Raw genomic sequence first — 25,018 nt, forward strand, 5'->3', positions numbered from 1 at the left:
TTTACTACTAACATGTTTGTTTATTGTGCAACGTTCTGCTTTTAACAGGCACACGAATATAATGGTAGGCTCCCACAAGGGTAATTGAGCTCAACGTACCCATTAGAAATAGGACTTATGAAGTTGATTAAAACAAGTAAGAACAAAAGAACGGGACGTATTAACTTATGAAACCTTTTATTTCTTTAAATAAAATTTGCTTCAGCATGTACAACATAAGAAAAGAGGAACACTAAAGGGACAAGTAATTCCTACTTGAAACCTTTTGTTTTATATCAAATAAGTGAAGACTTAATAAGCTGCCATTGCAAATGTATACCAGAATGGAGCTGCTGATGAAACAAATACAGCTACAAATCAGGTTGATGAACATAAACAAATGGACAGGATAGAATGCATGATAATCATATAAAGGTGTGATAACAACAAGCTGGTTTCTAATCATGTATATGCCTAAAGAGAGAAGTTTCAACATGTAAATAAGGGAAACAAAGACAAGCTTCCAAGAGCTATAAGAGCATTAGTATTCGGAAGTCATGATGAAAACCTCCAGGCAATGGTGTGCATCAGCATAAGTGTTAGAGGAAAGTGTGAATGCAAACGATACAATTTGAGCAGAATAATGTGTGGTAAGGAACACCAACAAGCCAAGTGAAACAGTTTGTAAAAGATGGAAATGTTTTGAGAAATGCATCAGAAATGGCAAATGGAGGAAAATATCTCAGTAAATTGACTAAGTTACAGCTGCACTTGCATTATTAGATTTCATTGAACAACTTACAGCTGAATGCCTATGTTTTGTCATGCAAAACTTTGTTAGAAACAAAAAAGGCAGATCACTGAAATTGCAGATAGTGGTGTTGAAATCTCTCCAAATATGAACCTAGTTCAAAAGACAACTTCAAGCAAGTGATAACTCAACACCTCTATGCAATACAATTGGAGTAAAAAAAACAACACAACAACTATCTACAACAGTCACATGTTCACAAGTGGTGTCGAGTAGTAACAACAACAGAGAAATGATACTAAATTAGTCATTGTCTCCATCAGAGATTGGAACCAATACAACTTTAGAAATATTGCAGTAAATTGAAGTTACAAAAGAAATAACCCAAAACCTTTTTTACTTCTATTTCACATGAATATTTCATATTTCTAAATGCCTTGAATATGAAAATGAAAGAAAGTATAGGTCTGCTTCTACCATAGCAAATCTACAGAAAGGTAGAGATAACACAAATGATCATAATAGAGCGTAAACCCAATAAAGGGTAAAATGACTGAAATAAGAAATACCCAGATCCAATTTAATGACAACCTACATTTTTGGCTGATAATGATGATGAAATCCTATATCAATTATTAAAACCCAAAATGGATTACAGTGACAGCTGAATATAAAAAAAAAAAAACCCTACAACGCCAATAGTCAAATGCTCCTAGAAGGGATAAAACATATGATACCACTGTAATGTCCCTTTGTCTCATTTTTTTCTTTCACTTCCATAGCTTATAAACCTTCAGAGTTTGCTAACCTCTATCTTACTTCCATCTGTACTTTTACAAAGATGGAATTATCGAAACCCTTTAGAGATTCAAGGATCTTTGTTTTAGTTTTAAGACAAACTTAAAGGAGTTCTTCCTTATTATTTTCTTATGGAATCTCTTCACATCTGTATTTGTAACAAACAAATTTTCATAACAAAATCAAAGGTGATCTAGAAAGAGTTTTCCTCAACTATTTATTGAACAAATATATTGAATTCCTTTTCATGAGACATTAACTGCTTTTAACTACCAACGATTAACTGAGATAACAAAGCTCAACTGAAATAACTGTAACAATGATCAACTGCAATAATTGTAAAAACGATTAACAGAAATAACTATGATAACGTTGAAATAACTGTAACAATATAAATATAAATTTACTATCTTTCCATGCATATAAGTAAAGTAAATGCATAACATGAAAAATAAAGAACATATGAGGAGTATCCGGTGAGTCCTTAATTGGTTGTGCAAGCCTTAACTTTTGGCAAGAGGAGAAGCATTGACTTAAGCTTAACCTCCTAACCTCAGACCATATTTATCCCTACACAATCTATTGAATAGAAAGACCCTCCCTACCCTGGGATCAGGCTTGGCATATTTTTTGTCCAACCACCTGAGCATTTTGGTGTTTAGAATGTCCGCACGGTTATGGACAAACATGTCTGAATAACTGACTCTACTGACATCAAGTGATCATAGATGGCAAACATGCCTTAAACGACCTTGGCCAAGGTTTTTTGATGGGTTCAATGACCTGATCACCACCGTTCAACTTGACAATAGGGAACAATGGTATGAACAAGCATGAGCTATTAAATGAAATTAATTTAGATTTGTTATGTCATATCTAATTTTTATTTCCATGTTATTGCAGATTCCATCTCACCTCTTCACCTTTTCCATGGCTATACTGCCGGTGAGTCCTAGGTGCTCAAATCTCAGAGCAATTGGCTCTGTCTGTTGATCCTTAACTGATATATGAATATTATGTATTTCCAGCTTATCACAATCTATGATCTGAGATATGCAATCTTTAAGATTTGCAGAATAAATAACTTTTCATTCTAACTTTCAGTGGCATAAATAAAATATGATAGCATGTCATGGATACTTGGCTTTCATTTACCATAAACTGCTCTATCTTAGAGAAGGTCTAACCGATGATATTTAAACAAGATGATTTGCAGCATGTTACAAAACTGTATCTTGCTGCTATAGTAAATCGGAATCCAGTAATATCTGATAATAAAAAATATTGAAATGCTTGGAATATGAACACTACATAACATGGTAAAATCTAGAATAAAATGGAGTCTTGCTAGATGGTAATGATCAGTTCTTCCTCGGAATAAATCTTCAGGCACAAACTCAGTGTGGTTATTAATCACGTCTTTAGCAGAATATCAAATAAAAAGGCAAAACATTGCAAGGAAAACTGATGTATTGCAGGGATATAGTGGGACATATGCAGAGTATCAGATGATATGAAAAGAAATTGGAATGATATCGAAAGGAAGTCATGTGATAAGTTTTATATATCCTTCGTCTCTCTTGGCTTCATAATAAAAAGCTATTCAAAAGTCTCTTTGGCTTCTAAGAATCCATAACTTACCAAGAGACTTGGCTCTTGATCGCCAAAAATATGCGAAATGTGCATTTTAGGTTTAGCAAGAAATTGAATAAATATGGAAAAACAAAGATTTGAAGGTTATAAATTATGATATATATTTATCTACTTGCACGTAGATGTACTAATGAGGTGGCATCACATTATTTATTTAAATAATATTATGGTGTCACTTTTATTCCTATATCTGTGTGCACTTACATAGGTATACATTATAATGATGTGGTGGAAAAAATCAATCAAAAATCATTTGAGGTACGTATTATTTTTATTTAAAATAAATAATGTTTTAAATGTTTATTTAATAGCTCATGCGGGTCCATCGATTGTATCCTGATGTAACATACCGACCCCCCCCCCCCCAAGTTTTTCGTCCTCGATGAATATCATAACAAAACTTAAAACAATATCTATTTAGATCATTTCAAGAAAATAAAAGTTCAGGCTCTAGCCATGGAGAAAAGATGAAGGTATCTTGAAAAAATTTCGTGATAATCTTCTTAGGTAGCATTATCCTCTGCATACTGATCCCACTAGACCTTGCATTGAGTTACCTCTCAATTTGGTAAGCGTAGCTTATGCACCTCAAGTATTTTTAGTGGTTCTATTTCCACCACCCTTGGTTCTCACACCTGTAATAGGTTCCAGTCAATTATATGATCATGATGAGTGATGTATTTCTTAAGGTATGACACATGGAAGATGTTATGCAACCTTGCAAGAGTTGGTGGTAGGGCAACTCTGTAGGCTACTGGGTTCATAATTTCCAATATTTCAAAGGGTCTCACATACCTTGGGGCTAACTTGGCATTCGTACCAAACTTGATGGTACTCTTCTGAGGTTTTACTCTTAATAGCACTTTTTCTCCCATTGAGAATTCTCTAGGTGTTCTTTTTGCACTTGCATAACTTTTCTGTCAGTCAGTAGCTTCTTTCAATCTTTGACGAATTTGGATTATTTGTTCTTCCATTTCCTTAAGCATTTCGCGTCCAATGATAATTCTATCCTCCAATCGATTCTAGCTCATAGGAGTTCTACATTTGTGGCCATATAGAGCCTCAAAGGGGGTCATTTTAATGGTGGATTGATAGGAATTGTTATAAGAAAATTCTACCAAGGGTAAATATGTTTCCCATTGGTATTGCTGATCCATATGGTAAACTCTTAAAAGATCTTCTAATACCTAGTTCACTCTTTCTCTTTGACCATCAGTCTTAGGATGATAAGCTGAATTGATGTTTAGTTTAATCCCTAATGCTGAAAATAATGTTTGCCAAAATTTGGAAGTTATCCTAGCATCCCTATTTGAGATAATTTTCTTTGGAATTCCATGTAATCTAAAAATCTCCTTTATGAATTTATGAGCGATTTCTGGTGCTCCATTGATTAGATTTCCTGGTATAAAGTGAGCAACTTTTGTCAATCTATCTACTACTACTAGAATGGTGTTGTGTCTATTCTGTGTCATTGGTAACCCTTGTACAAAATCCGTGGAAATTATTTGCCATTTCCATTTTGGTACTTCATTTGGGTGCAAAAGGCTAGCTGGGTAATGATGTTCTGCTTTTACTTTTAGTAGGAGTGCTGTAGTTAACTTTTCTTTCAAACATTCAAAAGCTAATTGACATTTTTCAGTCCATACAAACTTCCTTCCCTTTTTGTGAAGTGATGTGATCGGGTAAGCTATCTTGAAGAAAGTTTCCTGACAAACTTTCTATAGAACCCTGCCAATCCTATGAGACTTCTGACTTCTGTCACATTTTTAGGTATAGGCCATTCCTTAATTGTCTTGATTTTTGATGGATCTACAACTATTCCTTGAGTTGATATAATGTGTCCTCAATACTAAATTTCCTTTTAATAGAAAGTGCACTTAGACAATTTTTTGTATAATTTATATTCTCTCAGCCTTTTAAGACTTTTTCCAGATGTTCTTGATATTCTTTCTCGTTCTTTGTATAGATTAGGATATCATCTATAAAGACTAGTACAAACTTATCTAGACAATCTTGGAATATGCTATTCATTAAGTTCATAAAAGCTGTTGAGCATTGGTTAACCCGAAAGGTAATACTGTGAATTCATAATGCCCATACCTAGTTCTGAATGCAGTTTTGTGAATATCTTCATCCTTAATACGAAGCTGGTGATATCTTGACCTCAAATCAATCTTTGAAAATACTGAAACATCTTTCATTTGATCAAAGAGGTCATCAATTCTAGGAAGTGGGTATCGGTTCTTGATAGCAACCTTATTGAGCATTCTGTAATCTATGCATAGTCTCATAGTTCCGTCCTTCCTAACAAACAATATTGGGGCTCCCCATGGGGAAACACTAGGCCGAATCAATTTCTTATTTAACATATCCTACAATTGTATTTGCAACTCCATTAATTTTGTGGTGGTCATTCGATAAGGTGCTCGAGAGATGGGTTCTGCTCTTGGAAACAAATGTATACTAAAATCAAATACTCGAGATGGAGGTAAACCGGGGAGCTCTTGGGGAAATACCTCCTGATAATTCCTTAGGAAGGTGTACTTTTCTTTGAAAAATTCATTTAATTTTTCTTTGATTTTCCCATCTTCAAAAATGTAGTCATCTCCATATGTGGTGTTTATAGGATCTCTCATATTTTCAACTCTTACTGCAAAAATCTCGTAGCCTTTTCTTCCACATTTCTTAAGTTGCATGGCAGATATCTGTTTTGATTTAATTTCATGTTTAATCCCTTTAATGCTTGCAGGTTTTCCTTGGTCATCCAAATACTCTACAATTTTATCAAGGCAATCAACCTTGGCCTTATGCTCACTGAGCCAATTAATGCCATAATAATATCGTAAAACCCAAGAGGTGCTACATACAGATTCAATTGAGTAAAGAAATTTGGAAAAGCAACCCGAGCCTCAAACTGACATTGCTCTACCTTAGCCCTTAACTAGTTTGCATATTTGATTGTCCATGCTTTTGTCATAAAACTAGATCTCTTTGGAAATCTACTTAATAGTTTAGGCGATATAAAACATTCAGAAACTCTAGTATCAATTAAAATAGAAATTGGGTCTCCGTTGATCTTACCCAAAGTTTCGATCGGACCTATTTGTTGTTCTGTTTGTCTATTGTCAAGGGTTGTGTGGATCCTTTGCTGGTAAGCATGCTGCTATTGTGGAAGGGGTGGTCCGTACGACTGATTTTTGTTGGTCTTGACAAGGCATTTATTAGCATAATGATCTCCTCCACAATTGAAACATCCTGAAAATGGCCTCTGCTTTTCACTACCCTTATTATTCTTACTTGTACTGAAATTACTTTTAAAATCCTTGATTCCATTCCCTTTTGATTCTGGTTTGCTACATTTATAATCCTTAAACTGTTTCTTCTAAGATTCAGTATCTGTATTTTCTATATTCCAATTTGTTTTTATTTTATTATCTCAAATGGAGTCATCTCTCTTGATTTCATATTCCTATCAGACAACCTTCTCTAAAGCTTCTTCCATGGTTTGAGGAGTGAGAACATCAACTCGTCCTCCTATTCTATTATTCAAACTCATGATGAATTTCCTCACTTTCAAATTCCTATCTTGTTGATATGGTGGTACATACTTCAGTAATCGGGTAAATTTCTCCTAGTACTTGTGTACAGTCATATCTTCTTGCTTAAGATTTTGGAAATTCAGTAACTTTTGGTCATAAAAGGTTTGGAGTAACCAATGGTTCCTAAAAATGGTTACAATTTTTTTCAGGTAATCTGAGTGGTTTTAATGTTTAACTCAACCTTGATGTTTCCCCACCATGTAGCAGCTTCTCCAGTAAAGTGGTATATTCCCCAAACTGCTTTTGTGGTTTCCGAAAAGTTCCTAATTTCAAAGTACTGTTCCATTTTGTTTAACCAGGCCTTTGCATCCTCTTCAGATTCAAAACCAACAAATTTGGGTGGTTTGATCTTCTTAATATTTGTGGATAGATCACTCACTATTTCTTGTTTCTTTTGTTTTTCGGTTTGAGTGGGTGAAGCTTGTGAGGTTTTCTTGTTGTGTTCAGAGACTTCTATCTCCATTTTGGGAGGAGGCAAAGATTGCTTTTCCTCTTGGTTCTGCCCCATCTTAGCTGCCATGTCATTCATTCTTTTTTTCATATTATCCAACTTCAGTTGCATTTGTTGCAAAATTTGAGATAGTAAATTAGTGGATGATTGTGTTATTTTTATGAACCATGTCATGACCTGCAACATTCTCATTACTGCTCATTTTATTTGTTTATTGGTTTAACCTGAAAATTAATTTTTTTATGTTAATTTGTTGTAAAAAAAAAGTTTTTTTAAAAAAAGTATGCCTATAACAAATTAAAAGAGTTTTGCGAGTGGATATAACACATGAATAAACCAAGTTATTTGATCAACTTTAATACTTTTGTTGCTGCATTTATAGCAGCCTTTATTTAATAAAATTTCCTCTTCTGAGGATGTTTACATTATGGAATCTAAATTTTGCTTCTTAGCATTCAGTTCTAATTCAGATATATACATATCCCACGCCACCCAAGATCTATGGAAGTGCATGAGAGAATTGCTCTGACGAGCATTCCAGTTTTGAATTATTTTGTTTCTGTATGCTACTTTACTTGTAGGAGTCCATTTGACTCTTTCCTTCTTCATTCATTGCAAAGCTTGTTTCAGGGTTTCATTGTCTTGAGGCATGGAATAGCAAGTGTAGTCAAAGTTTGACATGTTCTTAATTAAGTACAAGAAGATGGGATGTCGTACCTTCTTGTGAGGTGTTTTTTGTACTTGCATCTTGTACATTTATTCTAGGAACTTTCAGGTTTCTTAGAAAGTAGTATGCCCTAGGCTTAGTGTTGAACCCAATGCTTTGATACCATATGTAACAAACAGATTTTCATAACAAAATCAAAGGCGATCTAGAAAGAGTTTTCCTCAACTATTTATTGAACAAATATATTGAATTCCTTTTCATGAGACATTAATTTCTTTTAACTACCAACGATTAACTGAGATAACAAAGCTTAATTGAAATAGCTATAACAATGATCAACTTTAATAACTGTAAAAACGATTAACAGAAATAACTATGATAACGTTGAAATAACTGTAACAATTGAAATAACAATTTACTATCTTTCCATGCATATAAGTAAAGTAAATGCATAACATGAAAAAGAAATAAGAACATACGAGGAGTATTAGGTGAGTCTTTAATTGGTTGTGCAAGCCTCAACTTTCAGCAAAAGGAGAAGCATTGACTTAGGCTTAACCTCCCAACCTTGGACCATATTTAATTCCACACAATCTATTGAATAGAAAGGCCCTTCCTACCACGAGATTAGGTTTAGGATATTTTTAGTCCAGACACCTAAGCATTCTAGTGTTTAGAATGTCCGCATAGTTATGGATGAACATGTTTGAATAACTGGCTCTACTGACATCAAGTGATCATAGACGACAAATATGCCTTATACGACCTTGGCTAAGGTTTTCTGATGGGTTCAATGACCCGATCATCACTGTTCGACTTGACAATAGGGAACAATGGTATGAACAAGCATGAGCTAAATGAAATTAATTTAGATTTGTTATATCTGACTTTTATTTCCATGTTATTGCAGATTCGATCTCACCTCTTCACCTTTTCCATGGCTATACAACCGGTGAGTCCTAGGTGCTCAAATCTCACGGCAATCGGGTCTGTCTGTTGATCCTCAACTAATATATGAATTTTATGTGTTTTTAGCTTATCACAATTTGTGATCTGAGATATGTAATCTTTAAGACTCGCAGAATAAATAACATTTGATTATGACTTTCAGTGGCATAAATAAAATATGATAGCATGTCATGGATACTTGGCTTTCATTTATCATAAACAACTCTATCTTAGAGAAGGTTTAACTGATTATATTTAAATAAGATGATTTGCATCATGATACAAAACTTTATCTTACTGCTATAGTAAATCGGAATGCAATAATATCTGATAATAGAACATATTGAAATGCCTAGAATATGAACACCAGATAACTTGGTAAAATTTGGAATAAAATGGAGTCTTGCTGGATGCTAATGATCAGTTCTTCCTTAGAATAAATCTTCAGGCGTAAACTTAGTGTGGTTATTAATCACCACTTCAGCAAAACATCAAATAAAAAGGCAAAATGTTGCAAGGAAAATTGCAGTAGTTATCGGGTGATGTATTGCAGGGATATAGTGTGACATATGTAGAGTATCGGATGATATGAAAAGAAATTGGAATGATATTGAAAGGAAGTCGGGTAATAAGTTTTATATATCCTTTGTCTCTCTTGGCTTCATAATAAAAAGCTATTCGAAAGTCTCTTTGGCTTCCAAGAAGCCGTAACTTACCAAGAAGAGACTTGGCTCTTGATCGCCAAAAATATGCCAAATGTGCATTTCGGGTTTAGCAAGAAATTGAATTATTATGGAAAAAAAAGATTTGAAGGTTATAAATTATGATATATATCTATCTACTTGCATGTAGATGTACTGATGAGGTGGCATCATATTATTTATTTAAATAATATTATGGTGTCACTTTTATTCCTATATCTATGTGCATGTACATAGGTATACATTATAATGATGTGGTGGAAAAAATCAATCAAAAACAATTTGAGGTACATATTATTTTTAATTAAAATAATTAATGTATTAAATGTTTATTTAATAGCTCATGCGGGTCCATTGATTGTATCTTGATTTTCAAGTCGCTAAGTCCTTACCATGGCAATTAAAGGTCATATATGTCAACCTGAATTGGACTAAGCTAGTATCCCATTCCGTTGATCTCGTTTAGCAATGCTTCCCCCCTTGATCTTCTCTTGCAATCACTTGTTCAATATTTCCACGATAATAACAAGTTCCATAATAATTTCATAATAACATTTAATATAGATAAAGAATTTAATTTTTAACCATAATTCCAAAATCGAGAGACTGCTAAACATCACATGACAAATAATAGATAATGACCCATCTTCATCAAACAGTTGACATTATGGATACAACGGATATATTTAACTACCTTCTTCATGTGATTATGAAAGAAAATCTGTTCAATCTAACAACTATAAATAAATTTTAAATTAGGTCAAAATTTGGGATGTAATAGTATTTAACATCTAGATTATTCCTTGTTTGCCTGACAAGGATGGTTTTTACTTTTTTTTATGAAATATAGCGAGTATATGTATTGTGTTTCTAACTGATAACCTTAGTTGAGTCTAATGGTATGTCTGGACTATAAATCTTAATATATCCTGTAATTATACTTTTCTGCATAGTTGCTATTCTGTCAATCGTCAAAATGAAGGAGGATGTTAATAGATGTTGCTCCCCTATTGATGCTATCTGAGGTGAGGGGATTTTAAGTTGGTCTCAAGTCCATTAATAATGCCGCCTGAGTACATTAGAATATGGCTTCCTAATATTCAAAATTCAGTTGTGTTGAGGATACTTGTGTGTTCTAAGAAGGTTATCCTTTAGCTTGATATACCCCCAATGTCCATCATTTGGGTCTGTTTGTTCCTTAATTGCAGACATTGTTAGTTGGAACTCTGGTGTTGCATTGTAATGGTTGATCTGTATAATAGTTGACTTGGTAATGGATGATGCTACCAGACTCATGCTCTTCCCTTATTGTGTAAACTCCTTCCGTTGCTCTGATGACCATAGATTCATCTTCTTCTCAACTCTGATTTTCTTGCCTTTCCTTCCTCCTTTCTATACTTGTGGTTTGATATTTAATTCATTTCTATAGAGCCATCTCATACCTCTTTTACCTCCTATCCTGAGTGTATTTCTTTTTTCATTATGAACAAATGCCTTCATATATATATATATTTTGTAATGTAGTAGGTTGTGAACAATAGACATGTCTATACTAATCTTACCTCTAAGCTTTCTCTTCTAGAGCTTATTTGCACCATTCAATCAACTACATACTAATAATCATAACTGCATGATAAGAATTGCCATTTGGTATTAGACATGTCAGAATCCATTGTGGCCTTGGGGAAATTATTTAAATTGATAGCTTATATGAATGTAAATAGATGGATCGCATACCGCTTCCCATTAATAATATGATGTTCAAGTTTTGCAACATTTATTTGGAGTGATTTATAATTGTTTTTACTAATAAATTCAAGGAGTAGCATATATTTGTAAAGATAATATATGTACATTCATATATTTTATTTCAAATGTATGCTGTTGATAAATGTGGACATGTGGTTATACTCTATGTATGTATGTTATGGCAATATTCATCTGTTGTCATTGTTTATTGTATTAGGTAACATATCAAATTCTTATTTATTATCTGTTATATATTGGTTGTTAATAATTAGTTTTATCAAACTAATTATCATTTATCATTCACTTATTATATTTTAATTGTATAATAATCATAATAGATGATATGATTATATTGATCAATATGTCATATATATTATATGTTCTTAGTTTCTTATTATACTTAGAATAAATCAAAATTATGTTGTAATTTATTATTTATACTATTATTAACTTATTTATTATAAAATCTTATAAATATGGAGATATGACAATGTTATACTATGAAATGCATGAAACCCAGTTCGGGTTTTTGTTAAGAACTGAAGATTCACGTTAGATACCATGAAATAATGGATGAAAACCTTTGCAAAGTGACAAGAAGAAATTGCTAGATTCATTCAAAGCAATTGCTATTATATGGAGAATGAAATCTAAAAATCTAAGAATGCTTCAGTGGTTACATACTTGTGAGGAAAGTGCAGATAGGGTTGAATGTAAAAACATGTGCCGTTTCAACAGGTAAACAATAATGGAGTGGTCACAGCATCACAGTTTGGTTCCACAAACCCAAAACGGCTATGAAAACGTGAAGAATACAAAAATATCTTCATCAACATCAACAATAAGTAAAATGAACAGAGACTTCTCCAAATCATGGCGGCTTCAAGATACAAACTAGTTTGAAATCCTTGTAATGACAACATCCTCCAATAGTTATAAGAACAGAGACAAGAAGTGGCCGCTCTAAACACCTTAGAGAAGCCTCTAACCAGTCACGACACAGGTTAAAACATCGAGCAGATGGTTCCAATACGTGCCAAGGAAAGCCAAATAAAAGTCAATAACTCCAGGGTGGGTCATGAAAGAAAACAAATGCACTATCCCAAATACAACAGACTCTCCAGACACTCATGTTGGTGTAGCAAGAGCTTCAAATTTGCTCAAAAGTTGGGTGCAGCTGCAAATGGAACAAAAACCCTATACCTTTATCTTTTTTGAGCTCTCCAATACTTCACATCAAATGAAAAGTTGAAAATGAAATGCTTACAGTTGGAGATAGGAGATATTAACTCCTTATTTTGTTTTTATAAAGTTTGAAGTCCGCCACATTTTCATAAGATGACCTTATAATTTCTTTAATTTGCTATGGAGGGTAATGACATAGTCTAAGTGTTATTCATAACAATTTTGCATAGAATACTTTGTAATATAAGATAAAAATATTAAATGATATAATTATAAATCATTTAATATCTTTTATTCTATGTGGCAAAATAAGGAGCTTATTTCATCACCTTGTTATAAGTCCAATATGACATGTGTCATAACGTTTAGTTTTAAAAGATTGTTGAGATATTATATGAAGACTTGGTAAGAATGAATCAATTAGGAGTCTCTTGACTTGTCACTTAAAGAATATTTTTAGGAGGTAGTTCAAGGTCGAATTTGACTTTGTCTAGTCTGTTTAGAGGTCTTTTGGGCTAGTTGGAGCATTTCATAGACAATTAGGAGTGAGTCATAGGTTCCTTTATGACTTAGTGTAGTTTATCAGTCAGTTTGTCATCATTTTCATGAGTATTGACTCCTTTTTTGGAGCCTTGTTTCATGGATTTGACCCCAAGTGGGGGTTGTACTAAGTCTCTTGGACTATTATTGTTGAGAGAGTTCTAAGTATGCAGAGGAGAGTCTTGTGACATTTTCTTGTGTCTTTGATGTATTTTCTATATTCTTTGTAATTCAATTTTGGTACTCAATATATGAACTCAATCATTTTGTGACAGTTTCTTTCTTGAAAGTTAGCCGTCTTCCTTCTATTTCTATGTGTGAAAGTATATGATTGATAAAGTGGAAAGTGAGTCTTTAGGATTCCTTGTTATTTTGTCTCATCCATCACCTAGTTGCAGTTTGTACTTTGTTTGCAGGTTTAATTTGTGTCTTCTATTTTTTGAGATAGTTATGTGAATGCCTTCATCTTCCATAACCCTCATTGTGAGGACCTTATTATGAAATATTGCTGCAAACCAGTAAAGGATTGAAGTGTTTGTCAACAAGAAGAGTCTTACTGTTTGTTAATAGTCATATCTTCAGTATTAATAAGTTTTTACTGTATCACCTATTAGCTAGGTTCAATTTTTAAGGTTTTATTTCTACATCTTCTTCCCGTTTCCCATCAAGTTCAGTTTATTTCAGTAATAAGAGCTTAGGTGATTATCACAAGGAGCCGACCTATAACCCAGAGAGTCACTCAGTTCAATAGGAAAATCACACTACCTATGAATGATTCCATGTTATCTGAAATTTCCAGTTCATTTCACTAAATTGGTAGGGTGCAAATTTCAGGGCTTAACATTAATGCTATAGCCTGGTTGAGAGATATAATTGCAGGATTTAGTTTATTTTTTTAAATAGATATTTCCTTTTTGTTTGCTTATCTGACTTGGTTTGCGCTTCATAGATTTAGGAGATGGTATTGTATAAGCTCATGAATACAAATAGAGATTTGTTATAACATGCTAAATTTTCCACTCCTACTTTACTTGGTTTAAATAAAAAATAACATTTCTTTTTTGAAAATATAGGAAAACTAGTTATAACGGCTATCATATCATTTACACATGTAAAACAATTTCATCCTCAATTTAGATATTCAAGTGATAGGAGCAACATATTTAACTAATTCTTAATCCAATGAAAGAGAAACTAATTTAATTATTATAACCATCTAAACTAAACATAAATTAGAAAATGGAAATATGAAAGTAAAATACCTGAAAAGTAATTATCTTGCATGTAGATCTTATCATTGAGTTGTGCAAGCCTTGGCATTTGGAAGAGAGGAGAAGCATTGCCAAGGGCTTAACCTCCCAACCGTGGACCCTTAAGTATCCCCACACAATCTCTACTGAGAAAGACCCTCGCTACCCTGGGGTTAGGCTTTAGACACCATTGTCCAACTACTAAGCATCCTGGTGTTAAAGTGTTGGCTAGATAGCCAGCTAGACCTTGGATACCTTCCATGCACCTATTTGCCAACTGCTAGCAACTTGACCTCTAGTGATCAAAACAATAAGCATGCCACTAATCCACCTTGGCCAAGGATTTGTGTGGGCACTGTGTACCCGATTACCCATTGCTTGACTTGACAACAAGACCTATACAATGGACTACCATGAGATGACTTAGTTTAAAACACTTTTTTTTCTTGCTTATTTGTTACTGATTTTTCTCTCTTATCATGTAGGGATAACTCGTGGTTCAATGGTTATCAATACACACCCTTCATCTCGACCATGCTGGTCTTCCTTGATGAATTTTTGGGGTGATTGTCTAAACATTATATAATCACAGCCAATGCATTTTGCTCTACCTAGGCCTATGACTTTACAAAATATTCATGATACTATAATTTATTCTTGACTTTTCATAATAGTGTTCTCTTATCTCAGAGTTTATATAGTTGATACCTCTGCATAAGCTTGCACTGTTGGATCTTACCCAAGTTAAATAATAATTCTGAATAGAAGATGTTCATACAGATTGCCACAGTTTTCCTGATCTGAAGAAAATTTAGAAATCTTATACAAATGCAAACAAATAGATCATTTTAGACCAAGGCTCTATCAATGCTAACATTGCCTTCTTAGTTTCAGGTTAATATCTATGAGCCTCATATATCAATTTTAAAGAGCATAAATAAGTAGAAGTATTTCATCACTTGATTGTAATGTCGCTTCTTTGAATGCTTAGTCGGTCTTTAAACAATGCTGGTGAAAACAAGACCAAGGCTGCAAACGTAGAGAAGAGAAGTATTGTATATAGTCCCTAATGCCTCTCATGACTCTTCCATAATTGTGTCTTCCAGTAGAAGGATCGACACCATATGGAAAATATGTGCAAGAGAATTCTTGGTGGAATGGTTACACCATGGTGACACTTGGTTCAATATTTGAGGTGAAAGAATAATTCAAGGCAAATGGAAATAGCAACTATGTGTGACTGCGAGAAACCATGAAGGATTCACAGGTGAATTGAGATTGTGTAAAACAATATGGAAAACACAATGCGAGTAGTATGAAGTTGTAATAACTATGCCGTGTTGTTTTTCAATGCTACTCAAAATGAACCATCACATAAGATAGATCTTTTCCTTACTTGGCTGCATGCCCGGTTACAAGCAAGAAAGTAATAAGGTGCCAAGGAGTTACAACCAAAGGCCATCGACACATATGTGGCAATATTATTAAAATGGCTACCGAACAACATAAGGCCAGATGAATAATATAGAAATGTGGCCGCTCATGATAAAATAACAAAACTATTGCCAAGGAAAAATAATAATTTATACTAATGTCTTAATATAACTATATCATACCATACCTACCTAAACTTGTGTATGTACGTACGCACACACATATGTGTGTGCGTGTGATATTCCAACCATGTATCAAGTGTTTATGTCATATATTAAGTGGGCATATACATGTCTCATTCAAATTTATGCACACGTACATATGCGAGCATATGTAGATACTATGGTATTGGTATATTAAGACATGACATATATCACAGGAAGCTCTGAGATCAATCCAATTTATATGGTAACACGAGTTAGTTTTTAACTTATTGCTAAGTGATATTTTCTTTAATAATACATATTCATTGACCGGTTAGTGCATGACAATCCATAGTATACTCTTTCTTGCCTAGTTGTTTACCCCTTAGCCTTGGTGGTTAGAATTCATACCTGTCAGCCCAGAGGTGGGTTGGTGTCCCATACCAAATTCCCTCTCTAGCAATGCTTCTTCCCCTTCATCATGCTCCTGCAAAAAGAGAACTACCATGGTAATACCATATTTCTCATAATAGAATCAAGGTTACTATAACAAGTAATCATTTTCATAAACCATTATAACGATTAACAGCCACTTCACTTTCCATGAAATTTTATTGAATAAGAAACTTTTTCATTTCACATGAAACCATAATGTTTAACTAATTTACCAATCAATCGACTTCATGTGAAATCTCAACGGTAATAAGAACTTTTTAAATTAATCGAAATTTGGGATGTAACATACCCTCCCCCTTGTGTTTCATCGTCCTCAATAAATTTTTCAAACACACGGAAAAAATTTCTAATTACAACATGTATATCATTGTATCGGTTTGAATCGTAATTTATTCATATTGGAAAAAGATGTGGAAATATATGGAAGATTTCATTATATTTTTCCCAAGTAGCATTCTCTTTAGTACACTAGTCACACTGGAAGATTTCATTATATTGGGTGATATCTTGATTCCACAAGCGAAGCTTACGCACCTCAAGTATTTTGAGTGGCTCTATTTCCAACACCCTTGGATCTTGCACCTACAAGAGATTCTAGTCAATAACATGTTCATGGCTAGTCACATAATTCTTAAGATAGGAAATGTGAAGTATATTATGCATTCTGGCAAGGGCTAAAGGTAGGTCAACTTTTTAGGCTATAGGGTTTATGACTTCCAACACCTCAAAGGGCCCTACATATCTTGGGGCTAATTTGGCATTCCTACCAAACTTGATAGTACTTTTCTGTGGTTTCACTTTTAGGATAACCTTTTCTCCCGCAAAGAATTCCCTAGGAATCCTCTTTGCATTTGCATAACTTTTTTGTCGGTTGTTTGCCTACTTTAGCCTTTGGCAGATTTGACCTACTTGTTCCTCCATCTCTAGAAGCATCTCAGGCCTGACAATGATTTAGTCCTTAATTCTGGTCCAACTTACAAGGGTTCTACACTTACACCCATATAGGGCCTCAAAAGGTGCCATCTTAGCACTAGATTGATATGAGTTTTTTGCAGGCAAATTCGATCAAGGGCAGATACATCTCCCACTGATACTGTCGATCCATGCAATACACTCGTAAGAGGTCTTCTAGCATTTGGTTTACCCTTAATATCTGACCATTAGTCTCTGGATGGTAAGATGAACTAATATTTAGCTTTATTCCTAAAGCTAAGAATAAAGTTTGACAAAACTTGGATGTTATCCTAGCATCTTTGTTAGATATGATCTTTTCTAGAACTTCGTGAAGCTGAAAAATCTCTCACAAACTTTTGAGCTATTTCTAGTGCCCCATCTTATAAATTTCCAAGGATGAAATGTGTTACCTTGGATAGTCGATCCACAACCACCAGGATGGTTTTATGCCTATTTCGAGTCATGGGTAGCCCTTGGATAAAATCCATAGTGATTACTTGTCATTTCCACTTGAGATCCTCATTTAGATGTAATAGTTTGACTGGGTATCAATGCTCGGCCTTAACCCTATGACCCTCGAGACATGCTGCCACATATTCAACTATTTCCTTTTTATGCCTTTTCAAAAGTACAAAGGTTTTATGTGGGTCAGCATCTTGGTTACTCCAGGGTGCCCTAAGTAAGGGGTGGCATGGATCTCGCCCAAAATCATCTTCTGAATCTCTGAATGCTTAGGTATGTACATCCTACCTTTATATCTTAAGAGTTCATCTCTTTCCATCTGATATCCTTCATAACTAGAATTTTGAGGGTCCCTATGGAGTGCTTGACGTACCTCATTATAAAACTCATCTCTTAGCAGACACTGCAGTACCTGCTCCATGAGCCCAATATTTATTCTACCATCACTAAAATATGTTTTTGCCGAATTAAGGCATCAGCTACTCTATTCTTTTTACCCCTAATATAATTGATCTCAAAATTATAAATCTGTAAGAATTTTACCCACCTTCTTTGGGGAGCGTTAAGATTGGGTTGGGTGAATATATACTTCAATCCATGATGGTTTGATCTGAGTCCAAATGGTTTTTTAATTAGATAATGTCTCCACATTTGTTGAGCATGGACAATGGCTGCTAGCTCCAAGTCATGTGGTGCTTAATTTTTTAACTTCCTAGATCCATAAGCAATGACCTGGTCGTCTTGCATCAAGACACCCCCTAGTCCTTCTCCCAATGCATTTTTTATAACCACAGAATGACCCCCAAGTTCTGGTACCCTAAGTATCGGTGAAGAGATTATCCTTTAAGTATTCAAAGGTTGCTTGGCATTTTTTGGACTAGATAAACTTTGTCCCTTTCCTTTGCAAGGTAACAATGGGATGTGCTATCCTAGAGAAATCTCTAACAAATTTCTTGTAAAAACCTGGCCAAATCCATGAGCTTTTGACTTCTAAAACATTCCTAGGCACTAACCGTTCTTTGATTGCCTTGATCTTGGTGGGGTCTGCTGCTATTCCCTTGGTTGATATAATATGCCCTGAATAGTGGATTCTCTTCCGGTATAAAGAACACTTAGATAGCTTTAAGTACAACTTATGTTCATGTAATCTTTGCAACACTATGTTTCTGGTGTTCTTCTTCATTACAAGATTGGATGAGAATATCATCGAAAAGAATAGGCACAAACTTGTCTAAGCAATCTTGGAATATGCTATTCATGAGATTCATAAAAGTTGTAGGGGCATTAGTTAGTCGGAAGGGTAAAACTGGGAACTCATAGTGCTCATAGAGGGTTTTGAAAGTGGTTTTGTGAATATCGTCTTCCTTAATCCAAAGCTGCTGATAACCTGATCTCAAATTGATTTTGGAAAATACCGCTTCTCCCTTCATTTGGTTGAATAGATCATCAATCCTAGGGAGTGGGTATCTATTCTTGATGGTGACCTTGTTAAACATTCTATAATTTATGTATAGCCTCATAGTTTCATCCTTTTTCTTGGCAAATAGCATTGGGGCTCCCCAAGGCTAAACACTCAATCAGATGAGTTTCTTGTCTAACAAATCTTGTAATCGCACCTGTAATTTCATTAATTTGGTAGGGGTAATCCAGATGGCACTCTTGATATGGCTCTGCTCTAGTTACCAAGTCTATGGTAAAATCAAATACCCTAGAAGGGGGTAGGCCAGGCAGCTCCTCTAGAAATATGTCCTGATAATTCTTAAGATATGGAATCTTTTCTTCAACTGATTCATTCAATCTTTCTCTAATCTCCCCGTCTTCAAAAATGTAATCATCTTGTGTAATGTCCCCTTTTTCATGAGCCATGGAGTTCAGAGGTATTAGCCTATTCCTGATCCTTGCAGGCTAATGGGACTTGATAAGAGGATTGTGCGGTAGTTACCTAGTTGCTTGGTTGGCTCATTTCTTGGTCATATGAAGGTTTTCCTATTATCACCATGGATGTTTCTAATTTTGGAAACCTTATTTTATGTTATAATGTTATATTGCACTTTAGGAGTTGGGATATATTTTATAATTATAAAGTGCAATATTAAAATAATAAAATAATATTATAATATTCCTTCTAGAAGGTGACTTGAGAAAGTTATAGGAGGCCGGCCTATTGCGGAAAAAGAATAAAATAGGCATTGAGGGCTCATTGCCTATCATCCAGATTTGTTGTTGATGTGCATTGTGGAGCCTAGGATTTTTGTAGTTGTCTTTGGCCATTGAGAACGAAAACTCTCAATTGGTGAGCAATTTTGAGGGTGTGAAATATCACTTGAATTATTGCAAAGTTGAGGAAGTTGCTTCAGACTTTCTACTTGTACTTCAAAGCAAATTTTATGGCCCTTGGCCAAATTTTGGAGGTATCAATTTGAGGAAATCTATTGCTGATTTTGGAGGCATTTTGGAGCTTTGGAATTTCATCATTGGGTCGATATCATTTATTGCACATTGCTGTTATAGTTACCAGTTTTTTTCAGATTTTAGTGGAGGACAATTTTGCATATCATATTCAGATTTTTGCTTGTATGGCCTCATTCGGGTATTGTTTCTTTGTGGGTATTTGAGCATTCATCTTGGGAGAGCTTGGCAATTGTTTTGGCATATTTTGGAGTAGCTATTAGGTTGCTGGTAAATAATTTCAGTGGTCTGATATACTACAGAAAGAGCACCATTGGCAAGACATTTTGGTTCATAGCTCATCATTGAAGCATCCTATGGTTCTGGGTATTGTTGCATTCAATTGCTATCGCCGAGACAATCAGTTCAAGGACAAATTTGAGGAGCCTAGAGTCTGCATTTATTTATCTAAAGTATTGCCAGGCAAGAATAGGGGCGACACTTCAAGGGAGTCGATTTCTTCATTTGGAGGGGTCTTCATCATCAACAAGTGTTACAATTAGGTCTCCAACTCTTCTACAATTTGTGTAACAGGTTTCTCAAGTCAATTGTTGCATATATATTGCATTTTAGATTTCATACTAAGACTGCATTTGTACTCAGAAAATTACATAGTTTGCATACGTTGTAATGCGAAGAGTCTTGGCCATTTCATATTAGCATTGTAGTTGACATTATATGTGCAATAAAGGAGACATAAGTTGCTGGTATGATATAGTTGTAATTGAATATGTTTTTATCATTCATGATCAGCCTATTAGTTTGCATGCCAATTGTTTGACAAAATGTCAATTGGCTGTAGGTTTTCTTTTTGGCATAAATAATGTTATAATTTTTCATACCAAGTGTTTGTATTAATGCCACTTGCCTATAAGTGCATTAATGCCATCTTAGATTGCATCCAAAGTGTTTTTCATTATTACTAGTTGCTGTAGCTGCATATTGCAAGTAGTTTCGGTCACATATATGCATTGAATATTGTCAAAATTGCACATTCATGTTAGGTCATTGTTTAGTCAATTTAGAGTCATTTGTAAGCATTTTCATTAATGCTAATTGAAGAAAAGAGTCATTGTAGCAAACTGTCATTACATCTTGATAGGTGGTCTCTAATGGTTCCCTCAGGTCTTCTATCTTTACTGCAAAGATTTCACACCCATTTCTCCTGCATCTCTTAAGTTGCATAGCTAATATCGAACAAGGTTTTACCTCATGCATTATTCATTGAATGCTCACAAGTTTTCCCTGGTTCCTAGGCTTTCTACTCTCTTTGTAAGATAATCTACCTTCGCTTTGTGCTAACTGAGTCAATTTATTCTCATGATAATATCGTAGGACCCTAGAGGCGCTACATACAAATTAGCCGTAGTAGAGAAAATCGAGAAGTCTATGTAAGCCTCAAACAGGCAAAGATCTACACGAGCCTTTGACTAGTTTGTATAATCAATAGTCTAGGGTTTAGCCATAAATCCAATTCTCTTGGGAAATCTACTTAATAATTTTGGGGAGATGAAACATTCTGTGGTTCCAGTATCAATCAAAATAGAGATGGTTTTTCCATAAATCTTACCTGGAGTTTCTATAGGGACCAATTGTTTCTTTGGCTAACAGTTATCTAAGGCTGCATGCATCTTTTGCTAAAAGATGACTTGTAGAGGAGGTAATGGAGGTTGAGGTTGTTTGTTAGAGATTCCTTTATTCGAACACTGGTTTGTGTAGTGGTCTCCGCCACATGTGAAACAACCCTTATGTGGTCCTTTCCTCTCACTTCCCTTGTTGCCACTGCTACTACTGGAGTTGCCTTTAAAATCTTTATTGTTATTCCCCTTGTACTCAATTTTGTTAGGCTTAAAGTTTTTAAATCTCTTTTTGTGTGTCTTTGAATTAGAACCATTGGTGCTCCAATTTTCTTTCCTTTTGTTATCTTGGATGGAATCATCCCTTTTAACCTTGTGTTCCTATCGGATGGCCCTCTCAAGAGCTTCCTCCATGGTTTGTGGGGCGAGAACATCAACTACTCCCCCGATCTTGTTGTTTAACCCCATGACAAATTTCCTAACCTTTAGGTTCCTATCATGTTGATATGGAGGGACATACTTTAGTAGATGTGTGAAATTCTCCCAGTAATTGTGTACTATCATATCTCCTTGTTTAAGTAACTAGAAGTCTAGTAGCTTCTGATCATAAAATGCTTGGGGCAGCCATCGGTTCTTAAAAATAAAGATATTCCTATCCCAGGTAACATTGTTAGTCTTAATATTCAGTTCTATCTTGGTGTTTCCTCACTAGGGGGCTGCTTTTCCTAAAAGGTGATAAATTCTCCAAACTGCTTTAGAAAAAAATTTTGATCTTGAAGTACTATTCCATCTTGGTTAACCAAGCCTTAGTGGCTTCACTGGATTGAGATTTGGAAAATCTAGGGGGTTTGATTTTCTTAATTCAGTTGACAAATCATTGACTATGTCTTGCTTCTTTTTCTTTTCAGATGGTCTTTTAGGAGGTCTAGTTTCTTGTGCACTATGAGATAATATCTGTTGCTTAGTTCTATGAGGGGTAGAGGAGTGGGTATCCTCCTATCCTTGCCCAAGTTGAGCCACCAAGGCATTCATTCTTTTCTCCATGTTTTCCATCTTAGTTTGGGTGTTTTGCAAGACTTGGACCAGCAGGTCCATGGGGTTTAGAGGAATAGAATTCTGGGGTACAAAATTTTGAGGAATGGTCCCATTGGACATCTCATTCTGTACATTGTTCCCATTGTTTGCCATGGTGTTTGTTTTCCTAAAATATACAATTGGTTCCTTTATCAATACTATGCTTTCATACTTATTCTCACGAAGAGAGAAGATACAATTATTTGCTCAATATAAATTAAATATAAAATGCCATTGGTTCTCATTATCATTCGAAACTAGAAATATTTCTCTTGTTGCAATTGCAACCATACTTATTTAAAAAATTTCCTCTTCTAAGGATATAAAAAAATAGCTTAACATAAATCTTTTAAAAGGAATTGGATACCTTATTCCTAGGTACTTTTGCCATTTGCTTTTGCGTGTATCTTGCCCTTTACAAGGTTTATGATAAATCATGAGCAAACTTGTTTGTTTGGCATTCCAAGCCTCAATGCGTTTGGTTCTTAAATTGCCTTCTTGGCAGGAGTCTACCTGACTCTCTCCTTAATCCGGAGCAAAATATGGGCTAAAGTTTCATCATACATAGGTTTGGAACAATGAGAGTAGTCATACTTCAGTATGTTCTTAATCAGATAGAAGAATACGTGATGATGGGGTTTCTTTGAGGAGTAATTCAGGTGTACATCCTATTTTTCATTAACACTGCATTTTTTCAGTTTTCTAGTTAAGACAGTGATGAGCCCAAGGTTTAATGCCGAACCTAGCGCTTTGATACCTTATGTAGCATGCTAAATTTTCCACTCCTACTTTAATTGATTTAAATAATAAAATAACATTTCTTTTTTGAAAACACAGGAAAAACAATTGTAAAGACTCTCATATCGTTTACACATGAAATAATGTTTTATCCTCAATTTAGATATTCAAGCGATAGGAGCAACAGATTTAACGGATTCTTAACCTAATGAAAGAGAAACTAATTTAACTATATTAACCATCTTAACAAAACATAGATTAGAAAACGAAAATATAAAGTAAAAATATGCGAAAAGTAGTTATCTTGCATGCAAATCTTATCCTTGAGTTGTACAACCCTTAGCATTCGAAAGAGAGGAGAAGCATTGCCAAGGGTATAATCTCCCAACTCCGGACCCTTAAGTATCCCCACACAATCTCTACTTAGAGAGGCCCTCCCTACCTTAGGATTAGGCTTGGGATACCACTGTCCAACCATTGAGCATCTTAGTGTGAGAGTGTTGGATAGACAACCAATTAGGCCCTCGATACCTTCCATGCACCTACCTGCCAGCTGTTAGCAACCTTACCTCTAGTGATTGTAGCAACGAGCATGCTAGTAACCTAACTTGGCCAAGGATTTGTGTGGGCACTATGTACCCGATCACCCACCACTTGACTTGACAACATGACCTATACAATGGACTACCATGAGCTGACTCAATTTAAAATACTTTTTTTTACTTGCTTATTTGTTACGAGTTTTCCTTCTCTTACCATGTAGGGATAACCCATGGTTCAATGGTTATCAATATACACCATTCATCTTGACCATGCTGGTCTTCCTTGATGAGTATCTGGGGTGATTGTCTAAACATTATATAATCACAGCCAATGCATTCTGCATGACCTGGGCCTATGGCTTTAGAAAAGATTCATGATACTTGTACTTTATTCTTGACTTTTCATAAGAATGTTGTCTCTTATCTTAGAGTGTATATAGTAAATACTTCTCTATAAGCTTGCACTATTGGATCTTACTCAAGTTAAATAATAATTCTGAAAAGATGTTAATACAGAATGCCACAGTTTGCTTGATCTGGAGCATATTTACAAACCTTATACAAATGCAAACAAATAGATCATTTCGGATCAAGGCTCTATCAATGCTAGCATTGCCTTCTTAATTCTAGGCTAATAATTACGAGCGTCTTATATCAATTTTAAAGTGGATAAATAAGAAGTATTCCATGACCTGACTGTAATGTCATTTCTTTGAATGCTTAATCGGTCTTTAGGCAATGCTGTTGAAAATAAGACCAAGGCTGCAAATGTAGAGCAGAGGAGTATTGTATATGGTCCCTAATGCCTCTCACGACACTTCAGTGCTTGTGTCTTCCAGCAGAAGGCCCGACATTGTATGGAAAATATGTGCAAGAGAATTCTTGGTGGAATGACTACTACATGGTGATGCCTGATTCA

General features: G+C 34.7%; 1 protein-coding gene across 2 annotated transcripts in view; it reads left to right on the forward strand.

The window, feature by feature from the left end:
* The window catches only part of LOC149562534 (transcription initiation factor IIB-like), a 213,766-nt gene that overhangs the window by 96,446 nt on the left and 92,302 nt on the right, over positions 1-25,018 (forward strand). The window contains exon 3 of one of the 2 annotated variants that reach the window (XM_089826010.1): positions 8,809-8,850. The exons of the other annotated variant lie outside the window; for it this stretch is intronic. Coding sequence (XP_089682136.1) covers positions 8,809-8,850 — 42 coding nt within the window. The remainder of the gene's footprint in view (positions 1-8,808; positions 8,851-25,018) is intronic. 2 annotated transcript variants of the gene reach the window in all.

This window comes from Cupressus sempervirens, chromosome 4 (genome assembly GCF_028749045.1).
Source record: "Cupressus sempervirens isolate cs-2001-9-10 chromosome 4, ASM2874904v1, whole genome shotgun sequence".
NCBI classification, from domain to species: domain Eukaryota; kingdom Viridiplantae; phylum Streptophyta; class Pinopsida; order Cupressales; family Cupressaceae; genus Cupressus; species Cupressus sempervirens.